Source organism: Erythrolamprus reginae, chromosome 3, assembly GCF_031021105.1.
Source record: "Erythrolamprus reginae isolate rEryReg1 chromosome 3, rEryReg1.hap1, whole genome shotgun sequence".
Lineage (NCBI taxonomy): Eukaryota > Metazoa > Chordata > Lepidosauria > Squamata > Dipsadidae > Erythrolamprus > Erythrolamprus reginae.
In genome coordinates this window covers 197,612,638-197,625,493 of record NC_091952.1, presented here as the reverse complement: position 1 = coordinate 197,625,493, position 12,856 = coordinate 197,612,638, and the positions used below count along the sequence as shown (strand labels likewise).

The 12,856-nt window shown below is 40.0% G+C and overlaps 1 protein-coding gene across 1 annotated transcript in view; it reads left to right on the top strand.

Annotated features, from left to right (window-relative positions):
• Window positions 1–10,322, top strand: part of MTCL1 (microtubule crosslinking factor 1) — a 104,322-nt gene extending 94,000 nt beyond the window's left edge. The window contains exon 15 of the mRNA XM_070747538.1: window positions 9,168–10,322. Coding sequence (XP_070603639.1) covers window positions 9,168–9,350 — 183 coding nt within the window. The 3' untranslated portion in view covers window positions 9,351–10,322. The remainder of the gene's footprint in view (window positions 1–9,167) is intronic.
• Window positions 10,323–12,856: the final 2,534 nt, after the last annotated feature.

Here is a 12,856-nt window from a genome sequence, read left to right as displayed (position 1 = left end):
ACTGTAAGTCTTTCCTACCTTTGTTTCCAAAAGTCTTTACTTTAAAAAAGAAGAAAAACAGCAACTTTTACTTGATGGAAAAATATAAAATGCAGAAGCAACAGCATTGCTGATATTAGCAAAAAGCAGCATTGGATTTGAAATGGTTAGCAAGCATTTGAGTCCTGGATTGTCATCAAAATAGCTTTTATGGATTAAGATTTAATCTGCTCTAAAATCATACAATCTAAGTGTTTCATCTTAAACCAGATTCATTCCATGAAATATTGTTTTCAGAAATGTTAGATTTAGGGCTCTTCACATAATAATTATATTCAAAGTTCAAGGGAATATGTTTTATCTTTGCTGTTTTATATTTCCAGGATCATTTTTGCATCCACTTGGTGACTTGTAGTTTCAAATTGTCAGCTAATGACAAAATGCTATAATTTACTGTTCGTATGGTAATAATGTAAATTTATCTATAAGATCACAGTCTGTAAAAGTTAGTTCTAGAAGTCAAAAAGCTAGAAGTAAAAAGGCAAGAATCACAGGTTCAGTATATTTAATATTTAAGGACAAAAAAGACATTCGGGTTTCCATTTTATTCATGGGATGAGTTGCTGCATCTTAATTTCATCCGTTTAAAATCTTTCACTATATACAGACTTAACATGTTTATCTTAAGTAGAAAGAAAACAAGACATATAAGAAAAATAGATAACATTATGTCATTGTCTTATTTCATTCTAAGAGTATGCACAAACAAACGGAATCCAAGAGCTATGATTTCTGGGAACTTTTCCAGAGTTCCAATTCACAGAAGAAACCAATCCCAAATGTTTTCTAGTAACGCCAGTTATGTATATTATTAATATATTGAAAGAAGCATAATATACTTGAAAACATAGATTGGGAAGGTAGAATAAATAGCTTACACATGCTTTTTTCACAGTCAATCATATTTTCCTATATTTAAGTCACATCGTTCAGTTGAAAGTACAATGATACCTCATCTTACGAACCCCACATCATACAAAGTTTTCGAGATACGAACCTGGGGTTTAAGATTTTTTTGCCTCTTCTTCTGAACTATTTTCACCTTACGAAACTGCCGCCACCGCTGGGATACCCCGCCTCCGGACTTCCGTTGCCAGCCGAAGCACCCGGATTTTGCGATGCTGCAGGGGAATCCCAGCAGGGGAATCCCACCAGCGCGAAAATGGGCGCTTCGGCTGGCAACGGAAGTCCAGAGGTGGACTTTCCCATGGAGGGGAGCCTCAGGGGAACCCCACCAGCACAAAAACGGGCGCTTCGGCTGGCAAAAGGGGTGAATTTTGGGCTTCCACGCATTAATCGCTTTTCCATTGATTCCTATGGGAAACATTGTTTCGTCTTAACGAACTTTTCACCTTACAAACCTCATCCTGGAACCAATTAAGTTTGTAAGACAAGGTATCACTGTATGTCTAATTAAGAGCGTGAAGGCTACTTATGACATATCTAAAGTAAACAGAAGCCACAAAAAAACTCTTCAAATTACAGACCAGTATGCCTGTCATTTCGCCCTGAAGTTTCATTGTGTTGTCTCATAGCAGAGTGGAAAAAGTGTTCTTGGGAGGTATGAGAGAAGAATCAAAGAGTGTACATTCCCAGTAGAGTCATTTAAAGGTGAAAGTCCTCCCAGCTGCCCAGTTAAAGTAGTAAGCACCTAGTCCTAGACCATAGGTGTCAAATTCGTGGTGTTATGTTGCCGTCATATGATGTTTTGTGACATTTTTCTCCTTTGCGGAGGTGGGATGGGCATGACCTATACGTGAAGCATGACTCCTATACTGGCAGCAGATGACTTTAGTAACAACAGGGAAGGAATTAATTCATACTGCATAGGAAAGAGGACTTCTGTACTTTTATCAATAAACATGGATAGAAAATATTAAATGAGTGCTAAATCATGAGCCTCTCAGGTCAAATCATCATCCAGCCTATAATATTACAGATAACCAATTTCATAATCCGACCACTGATGCAGAAGAAGAAGAGGCTGTTGAATTTTATGATCCAATTCAATTTGAAATAAGCATAACACAGAAGCAAGATGCCCTCCTTATGATTAAAGACTGAATGCCAAAATTGAAAATATTAAAGGAGAAAATTTAATTGTATGGCTTAGGGAACCTAAATGAAGGAGGAGGAGAATGTACTGATTTATTCCAATCTAATGTGCACAATATAATTAATAACCACCAATACAGGTTAGAGACCTACATGGAAAAGGAGATGCCAAAAGCTAGCTTTAGAAAATGCTTAGGAAAACAAGACATTATTGCTGAGATATATTGGATAATTGAGAAAGCCAAGAATATCCAAAAGAAGGCAGTACTGTATGTGCTTCATTCATTATACAAAGGCCTTGTGTTGATCACATCAAGCTATGGATTACAGTGTTCCCTTGATTTTCGCGGGGGTTACGTTCCAAGACTGCCCGTGAAAGTCGAATTTCCGCGAAATAGCGGTGCGGAACTAAAAACACCATTTTTGGCTATGGACAGCCAAAAACTACCCCCACGCACGCTTTTTCAAGGAGCCGGGCTTGAAATTAGGGCGGGGAGCGACAAAAGTGCGGAGGCTGGCAAAGATTGCTTTGAATGTCGGCTGCCCCCGCCCCCCCCAGCGCCTCCGGCCCCTCGCCGCTACCGCCCACCCGCCCGATCCACCCCTCTCACCGGCTTTCTTGGGACACGGGTCCTCCTGCAGCAGCGCTGGCGGCTACGGCTTCTCATCCTCTTCATTCGGCCGGTAGCCGCTCTGAGCGCTTTGAGAATGCCCGCCCCGCCCCCCTCACAATCCCTTAGCTGAGAGCGCTTTCGTCCCAGCTATCAGCGAGGGGGCTGCAGGAGAGGTGGGGCAGGCGTTCTCAAAGCGCTCAGAGCGGCTACCGGCCGAATGAAGAGGATGAGAAGCCGTAGCCGCCAGCGCTGCTGCAGGAGGACCCGTGTCCCAAGAAAGCCGGTGAGAGGGGTGGATCGGGCGGGCGGGCGGTAGCAGCAAGGGGGCCGGAGGCGCTGGGTGGGCGGGGGTAGCCGACATTCAAAGCAATCTTTGCCGGCCTCACAGAGAGGGGGAGAGAGAGGGAGAAAGAGAGAGAGAGAAAGAGGGGGGAGAGTGGAAGGTAGAGAAAGAGAGAAAAATTATAGAAACAGGGAGAAAAAAAGAGAAATGAGAAAATGATTGAAGCAGAGAATGACAGGAAAGAAAGAGAAAGAGAGAGAGAAGTGACTCTTGGTGATGACATATGACGTCATCAGGTGGGAAAAACCGTGGTATAGAAAAAAAAACCGCAGAGTATTTTTTAATTAATATTTTTTGAAAAACCGTGGTATAGCCGTTTCGCGAAGTTTGAACCCGCGAAAATCGAGGGATCACTGTATACTGTTTTAAAAAAGTAATTCTAGAACAGCTCATGTCCTCATGTGAAATTTATAGACACTCCTAAACCATAGTACAGACAGAAAATGGCAAAATATATTGGCTTCTGATTGATATATAAGTGAGACAAAGTTATATACCGGTATTTGCTCCTTACTTATTCAGTTTATATGTTGGGAAATCAGACTGGAAGATTAGCATGTTTTAAAAACTGGAGGAAGAAACATCAATAACCTGAACTATGCTACTGGCCCTATTCTAAAGCCTGAAAATGCAAGGGATCTGCCAGCCCTAGTACTAAAGGTCAGGAAACACAATTAAAGAATACCAACAGCCATCCCTAAAATTGACAAGAAAGGCATTGAACGGGTAGATAGCCTCTGAGAATCAGTTTTGGCTAGTGAGAGCCAGTTTGGCATAGTGGTTAAAGCAATGGGCTAGAAATCAGAGTGTGAGTTCTAGTTGTGTCTTAGGTGCAAAATCAGCTGGGTAATGTTGGGCCAGTAATACCCTCTCAGCCTGGAATGAAGGCATTGGCAAACCCTTTCTGAAATCTGAAAACTACAGTGACTAGCCCAGGCAATTACCAGTCAAAAGCACCTCCACCCACCCCAAGATAATTTCAGCATTTTAGAATCAATTATCAAGAGTAAAGGAACAAGCATTCAGGAAATAAGCCGCAGAATAGTACTTGATAGAGCAATCATGAATGCGTAGGTGGCTGTATTCTTATCTTCCTTGTTTCTTGAAAAGCTTTTAAAACAAAAAGTTTATAGATTTGTTTTTTAAAGAAATCCTAGCTGAATTACATTCATGTTTTAAATAGCTTTAAATGCTGGAGAGATCTTGAAGAGTAACCATTTAGACTGATTACTATATATTTAGCTCTTGTTGAAAGCTTGATTCGCCAACACCAGCAGTTCAGGGAAATATAGCCTACATGTGAGAATTATATACTATCTTCTCATTTTCATTTAGAATGTGTTTAAATTTTATTTTTGTCTGTAAAACCACCTGATCCTTGCAATAGTTTAAACACAGCAGAATAAGTACAATTTTTTCTTTGTTCATTTCATAACATCTTCTGTTTCCATATGCTCTTTCTCCTGTGTGCTATTCTGTATGGAACTGCATGAAGATGCCGAATTTTCATGGACTTCTCTTTGAATAAACAAGTTAGAATAGTATTTGGTCTCTTTCAAAGCACCTCATCACGTACCATTTCCTATAATCTGTATTCCTTCTTTGTTCCATATTTGTACCATAGTAGAAAAAATACATCACTTTATTTAACGTGTTTTTGACACTTGCCATCCTATAATCCTACCTGTGTGTTAAAAGAGTCCATTTTACATGTTGCTGGGTACATTTTTTCTTTTACATTTTTATCATGTCACTCTCACCTGCAAAAGAACTAGAACTTTGTGAACACACCTATTTATCTCAGCAAATCCAACACTTTTTTCCTTTTAGGAAAAAGCTCAAGGGCTTCTGAAATTCTGCTTTTATAATTTTACACCTCTGAACTTTATTTTACATCGTAGCACACTGTGAAAAATGGTCTGTTCTGTGTGAAAACTCAATCCTTGTTAAAAATCATTATCGGCTCTGAAATATAAATAAACTGCTACTGTAAAATATTACATCTTTCAAACAAAAGTAGGTCTTGATATTGTGCTAATATAAGCTAATATAATTTAATAATTAAATAACCTTCCATTACATTTAATTTTCCAGTTTTCCTCTTTAATATACTCATGTTGCAGAGCAAATTTATACAACTGCAGAATCCAACTTGAAACACTCTGGAGCTGTTTAATTAAAAATTCTAAATGAGGCACCAAATTTATATCTACAGTGTTATTTAATTGTACTGTCTCCAATTTTTAAAATGAAAAATAATCAAGAGTTCTGGAAGCAATAAGGAAGATGTTGATTTTCCATAAATACAAAATATCTAAGATTGTCTTTAACTGAAACTGTACATAAAATGAAATTTGGGTTGACAGAATTAAAGTTACCGATATGAAAGCAACATGGTTATTCTGTTAGTACCCTGTTTCCCCGAAAATAAAACGTACCCCGAAAGTAAGGCATGTCAGAGGTTTTGCAGAATTTGCTAATATAAGACACCCCCCAAAAAATAAGGCGTAGTCAAGTTTACATACGGTACGGTGGAAAAACATGCGGTACCATTCAAAGCTGTTCATAGCGGTACCGTAATAATGTGGCATCCCCTGCTGGCCCCTTCTATCGCTTTGTACCATCCAGTACAGCAGACACAGTCTGCTGCTGTCTCACTGCCATTACAGTCTCCACTACAGTGCATAGACTGTAGTTCCTCTGGTGGCCATAAGGTGCAATAACGGGAGTTTAGTTTAGTTTATTTGGATTTGTATGCCGCCCCTCTCTGAAGACTCGGGGCGGCTAACAACAATAAAAAACAATGTAACAAATCTAATATTAAAAAGTAATCTAAAAAACCTCAATTTAAGAGACCAATCATACCAACAAACATACCATGTATAAATTCTATAAGCCTAGGGAAAAGGGAGAAAAAATTTTCAATTCCCCCATGCCTGACAACAGAGGTGGGTTTTAAGGAGCTTGCGAAAGGCAAGGTGGGGGCAACTCTGATATCTGGGGGGAGCTGGTTCCAGAGAGTCGGGGCCGCCACAGAGAAGGCTCTTCTCCTGGGTCCCGCCAAATGACATTGTTTAGTCGACGGGACCCGGAGAAGGCCAACTCTGTAGGACCTAACTGGTCGCTGGGATTCGTGCGGCAGGAGGCGGTCCCGGAGATATTCGGGATGAAGGGCTTTATAGGCCATAACCAACACTTTGAATTGTGACCGGAAACTGATCGGCAACCAATGCAGACTGCGGAGTGTTGGAGTAACATGGGCATGCTTTGGGAAGCCCATGATTGCTCTCGCAGCTGCATTCTGCACGATCTGAAGTTTCCGAACACTTTTCAAAGGTAGCCCCATGTAGGGAGTATACTGTTGTACCATATAAGTGCATCGTTTGTGTGTGTGGGCGCCATACTGACAGGTACCGTACCGTAATCAGTGTACCGTACGGTACACTTTCTTTGGGGGTGTCAGCATTTCTGCCTGTGAATTTGTCTTATTTGAGAATTATAAGGCACCCCCAAAAATAAGACGTAGCACAACTTTTGGAGCAAAAATTAATATAAGACAGTGTCTTATTTTGGGGGAAACACGGTAGTATGTGTTGATCAGCAGCAGTTTATTTAAGAGTGTTTTAAATTAGTGGTGATGATTTGTGATACAGGCAGTCCTCAATTTATGACCACAATTGAGCCCAAAATTTATGTTGCTAAGGGCCACATTTGTTCAGTTAGTTATGCCCCATTTTACTGTTTTTCTTACCACATTTGTTAATTGAGTCACTGCAGTTGTTAAATTAGTAATATGGTTGTTAAGGGAATCTGGTTTTCCCACTGACGTTGCTTGTCAGAAGGTTGCAAAAAATGATCACATGACACCAGGACACTAACCGTCATAAATGTGAGACAGTTGTCAAGCATCCGAATACAAATCATGTGACTATGGGGATGTTGCAAGGGTCAGGTGCGCAAGTCGCTTTTTTCAGTGCCATTGTAACTTTGAATGGTCACTAAATGAACTGCTGTAAGTCAAGGACTACCTGTATATCAGAGCTTGTTGCTCTTTGGCTCAAATTTAACATACTAAGAGTTTTTACATTCTGTCTGTTTTTCAACTAAATATTATGTTTTAATTTGAAGGCTGTAATTCTTAAATAGCCTAACTCATGGCCAACAGTACAGAATTGCTTACGGATGCTGGGATGAGGTTTTACATAAAATAAACCATCTGATTATCTATTTTAGCTACATTTTGTATCTTAGATAGATTTCATAACAATGATGATAAATATGAAGGAGTCTGTGTGTATGTGTGTGTGTACATCATTTTCCAGGATATTTATTTGTTTATTTATTAAATTTATGTGCCATCCATCTCATTATAGACCATTCTGGGGAGCTTACATACATTAAAACTAGTACACATTAAAATAATAAAAAAATAAAAACAAATAAAAAGCCTTAAAAGATGAGGAAAGATGAGGAAAGAGGGAAAGAGTAGAGAGTGGGATCTTTCCTAATCAAATAGCCATCTCCAGAATGGTTCCCCAGGCCAATTGATGGAGTAAAGTCTTCAGGCCATTACCGAAGATGAAACGACTGGGTGTGGATCTCATCTTAGGGGCTATGATGTTCCAAAGGAGAGGAGACGTGGCAGAAAAAGCTCTTCCCCTGGACCCTGTCAACCCGAACATCCTTGAGTGATAGGGTTCACAGCATGCCATCAGGTTCTTCAAATAACCTGGACCTATGCAGCGGTAGCTGGAATGGTAAATTGCGCTCGCTGCCACGGCTCATAAGTGCTTGCAGGGCCAGCGCGATTTGCTTCTGCACCTGTGCAGGTAGCAAAATCATGCACGGAGCTGCAGGTGCCCCTGTGTTTTGGCATGCATGGAAGCAAAAAACCTCACCAAAACACAGGTGAACCTGCAACTCCGTGCGCGATTTTGCTACCTCCATAGGTGCAGAAGCAAAATCGTGCTGACCCCGCAAGCACTTACGAGCCACAGCGGCAACCACAATTTAGCATTCTGGCTAGTAGCCCACTGCTGGACCTATGCCATGAAGAGTTTTAAAGGTGCTAATCAACACTTTAAATTGCACTTGGAAGCAAACCACCTTCTAAATGTGTGTGTGTGTGTGTGTGTTTGCATGTGTGTATTGACCCAAATTTGAATAGCAATTTGTGTTCTTTTTGGGGGAATGGGGATTGCAAATTTAGAGGTTGCCCTCAACTGGCTAGAAAATTTATAAGAAAGCATAATTGGTGACACCCTTACATCTTTTACAGCTATGACACTGTTCTTCAATTTTGTGGGAAGGATTGAATTTTACCATTATCTTGTTTTGTTTATTTATGTGGTTATAGAATGTGAATGAATGATTATCAGATCGTTTAAGTAAAGGTAAGCTACATTTCTCTAGAACAGGGGTGGGCAATTAATTTTGCTAGGGGGCCGCATGAGAAATTGGGATGGTTTTAGAGGGCCGGACTAATATAATTAACTCAGTTCTACCCAATACTGTATATTATTGGGTAGAACTGAGTTAATTATATTATAATTATAAATTATAATTATATATTATATATGTATTTATACATTATATTATATTATATATTTCTCCTTCCTTCCTCTATTTCTCCTTCCTTCCTTTCTTCCTTCCTCCGTCTTTTTTCCTTCCTTCCTTCCTTCCTTCCTTCCTTCCTCCTTCCCTCCATTTCTCCTTCCTTCCTCCATCCCTCATTTCTCCTTCCTAGTTGGACCAGCCTCTGCGAGCCGGTCACAAATTGTGGGCGGCCCACATGCGGCCCCCAAGCCGCCACTTGCCCAGGTCTGCTCTAGAATTGCTGACGTACAATCCCAGCATTTTATTTACATTATTCTTGTTAACTGGACTGTTGAGAGCTGAAAAGTATGAGAATTTAAAGGATTATAGATTGCTTTACTACGTACCACTCTTTCATTCATTCATTTTATTGTGTAAGTAGGCCAGACCGAACATTTCAAAATAATATGCAAATATGCTTTTTTTCAAGTTATATATGTACATATTTAAATATTGTCTTCCTCTATTGTGCAATGTACGAAGTAGTAAATTTGTTCTTTTTCATTTTCCTCACAATAAAGGAACTACCTTGTTCTGCACTAGCTCCATCCTTAGAATCCTGCTTCTCCAGACCTGAAAGACCAGCAAATCAGCGCCCACCTTCCCGTTGGGCTTTACATTCTCCTACTGCCTCACTACAAAAAGACTATATAAACCAGGAACTGCTATTAGGGAATTCAAACCAATCACACAAACCTGCATGAATTATCACTGAATAATTGACTCTCTTTTGTATGATGGATCCATTAATCATGGCCAGTCTCTATCAGTGAGAAGAAACCAGTGTTCAAAGAATGTTCTAGAATGCAGCTTCTTAGTATACAACTAGAGAAACCCGTGATGTTTCTAGAATGAAACAGCTAACGTGCCTGTTAATAACTTATTTTTTCATAGCTCAGAAAACTATTTTTGCCGCCATCTTTTCTACACACAGTATATTAACTAAAAGAGTCTAAAAATTATACAGATAAAGGTAAGATTTTAAAATAAATAAATTTCATTTTCAAAGAGACGGTGATTCTGTTCTCTCTCTCTTGCTCTCTAACTGCTGACTGCCTTGTAATACGTTTGCACTGTTGAGATTTAGGTTATTGGGCTATTTTTCTGCCTCCTTGGTTTAATATCAGATTTCTTAATTTTATTCATTTTGGTTTCATTTAAAAAAAAAAAGAAATTTCATAAAGGTGCTTTAGCACGACTGAAGCAGTAAATGTTGTTAGTGAAGGAAACCCTTGAACTGGTTGACTAAAATTATCTTAAATTAGAAGGGAATATAGAGAATATGAAACGCTTAGAAAAGGGAGGAGGAAGACTGGAAGTGAGCTGTACAGAAAACATACACTCAAGATCTGCATGTCTCTAGATTGTTAGCACTTTAGTGCATGTACACAATGCTTCAGTACTCTCACTGTCTAGATCTCAATCTCTTTCACTGTTATATGATTGTGAATTTATATGTACTGTACTTTTAATGTCGGTATCCTTGCATTGATTGTACAAAAGGGTTTTTAAATGGCTGTCAAATAGTTCAACTGAATATGTACTGTGTCTATTAAGAAATTCCCTTCTTTGGGAAAAGCACTGAGAACTCTGGGCATACTAAACTGTAACTGGTCTTGTTTTAAGAGTCTCTTGAGACCATGTGGTGTGGAAATAAACTCCTCAGCATTTACAGATCCTTGGAGTTTCTTGAATTTTGTTATAATGATGCACATTTGCAGCAGAGGTGGAGTAACGACACGGATACAGAGAGCTGGATTTAAAATGGGTCATCTTTATTAATTAAAATTTGCATAATTTATTCATTAAATTAGCATACATTTAATTAAACTCTAACAAGGACCCGCAAGGTCAAACAATTGCTTCCGGGGCGGAAAATGACATCAGAAAAACCTCCGGGGCAACTTATGGGCGTAGCTCCATGCTGATCCAGGTGAAGGGCCCCGCCCTCACCTGGATCTCAGCCATGCACCTGCATGTGGAAGGTCTCGCCGTCTAACCCCTGCAAGGGGATAGAGATGGGCGGGAGCCAAGGACGGGTTCCCCCCAATTGGTCAGATCGAGCTAAAGGCACCATGACCTTTGGAAAGAACCTGTCAATCATCCCCAAAGATGCCCAACGGAGAACACGCAGTTGCTAAACACCACCCAATTTTCCGCCCCTAACCTGCCTGCCCAAATGACCAAAGGTAAGCCAATTAGACTAATCGGGGGGGGGCAAGCACCCCCTAACCGCCATCCATCACCACAGTGTGGAATAGACAAAAAACGGTCACAGAAAATGCTGGGACCGCCAAAAATTCCTATTCGGCCCCCTAAGGGCGACCCACAGTGGCACACTGAAAGATAGGGAGGGCGGGCGGGTGTTCGCTGCTCGTCGTCAGGGGCGAAAAGGAAGCCCCGAACCTGCACAGCCTCTTATATAGGGCTGGCAGGCTCCGCCCCTGATGACATCATCGGCTAAAGCCAATGACCAGAAAATGGCCGGGATCTCGCAAAATCTCACGAGATTCTGGCCTTCAAGATGGCGGCTGCGCCGAGGGCCGTGTCTCCCTGGCCCTGCGGCAAATCCAGGCCGGGGTTGACTCACCGGCCACGTAATTCAAGCAAATCATCAGGTTTTCTCAAGACAACAGAAAGAAATACAAAATACAAACAATGCCATTAATAGTGTGCATGTAAAAGACAATTATTAGTTATTAGGATGACACATGTTTTTCTTCATATTTCTTTTGATAATTATTGTGTATACATGAGTAGCATTTGATAATGGGAACGTGTTAATCATATCCATCAAATAGTATAAATTAAAAGTCAACTTTAAAACAGATTTGGATCTTTTCACACATCTGTTGTAAGAAATAACATGAGCGAAGAAACTTGGTGAGTAAATTCTGTTGGCACTTTTGATATCGTTAACACATAGAAACTAAGAATGACAGTGTTTTTTTTAAATTACAAGAACATTCACCCTGCTAGCTTGGCAGTCAAGACTGCAAAGCAGATTGGAACCATATGATATTGGAACTATTTTTTCCACTCTCCCTAATGCCATATTCTCACATTAGCATCCCCAATGTTGGCCCTCATCCCTGACTGCCCTTTTGATGCTGCCGTAGCTCAGTCTGGTATGTTGAATATATAAAGAAAAAGGTGAAAGAATAGTAGGAAATGTGATTTCATAAAGTCAAAACTGAGCAAAAATATACGGTAACCTCTAGATATGTTTCATTTATTTACATAGACACATAAATACCCATACAGTTGTACATATGTAGAAGTGGGAGATGGGTATTTGGGTCTCTCAGAAAGCTGTGGAAGTTTTAGAATAATCTTACAATGCCTGAATTGCAAACAATTAAAGATGGCAACAACATTTATTCATTTTCCTGTTGTCCTCTAGAAAGGTATGGTAAGCCACTAGAGATGGGCAGAAAAGTTGTCTAAAATTGTTTGTATAGAAATATTTCACAAGAAGTGTTCTCCACTGCTCTGCTCGCAACAGAATTCCTTGTGCCACCAGACTTGAAATTTTGGGCTCAGATAGCTTAGAGCTACGTCGCCTTCGTTCTAATCTAAATTTAGTTCATAAAAGCATCTGCCACAATGTCCTACCTGTCAATGATTTCTTCAGCTCCAACCACAACAATACACGAGCGGACAATAGATTCAAACTCAATGTAAACCATTCAAAACTTGACTGCAGAAAATACGACTTCAGCAACAGAGTGATCAATGACTGCAATGCACTACCTGACTCCGTGGTTTCTTCCCCAAACCCCAAAACCTCACCCTATTCCTAAGAGATTTGTAAGGGCAGGCATAAGTGCACCAACCTCGTCATTAAATGAGGGAAATTCTGGTCTCAATTGGCATCAAAGTTCAAGGATTACTTGTACGCTCCATATGGAAGACAAACAGTAAATATAATACAGTGGTCCCTCGATTTTCGCGGGTTTGAACTTCGTGGAACGGCTATACCACGGTTTTTCAAAAATATTAATTAAATACTTTGCGGGTTTTTTCCCTATACCATGGTTTTTCCCAACCAATGATGTCATACGTCATCGCCAAACTTTCGTCCACCTTTAATAAATATTTTTTTTAATAAACTTTAATAAATAATCATGGTGAGTAATAATCTAAATGGTTGCTAAGGGAATGAGAAATTGCAGTTTAGGGGTTTAAAGTGTTAAGGGAAGGCTTGTGA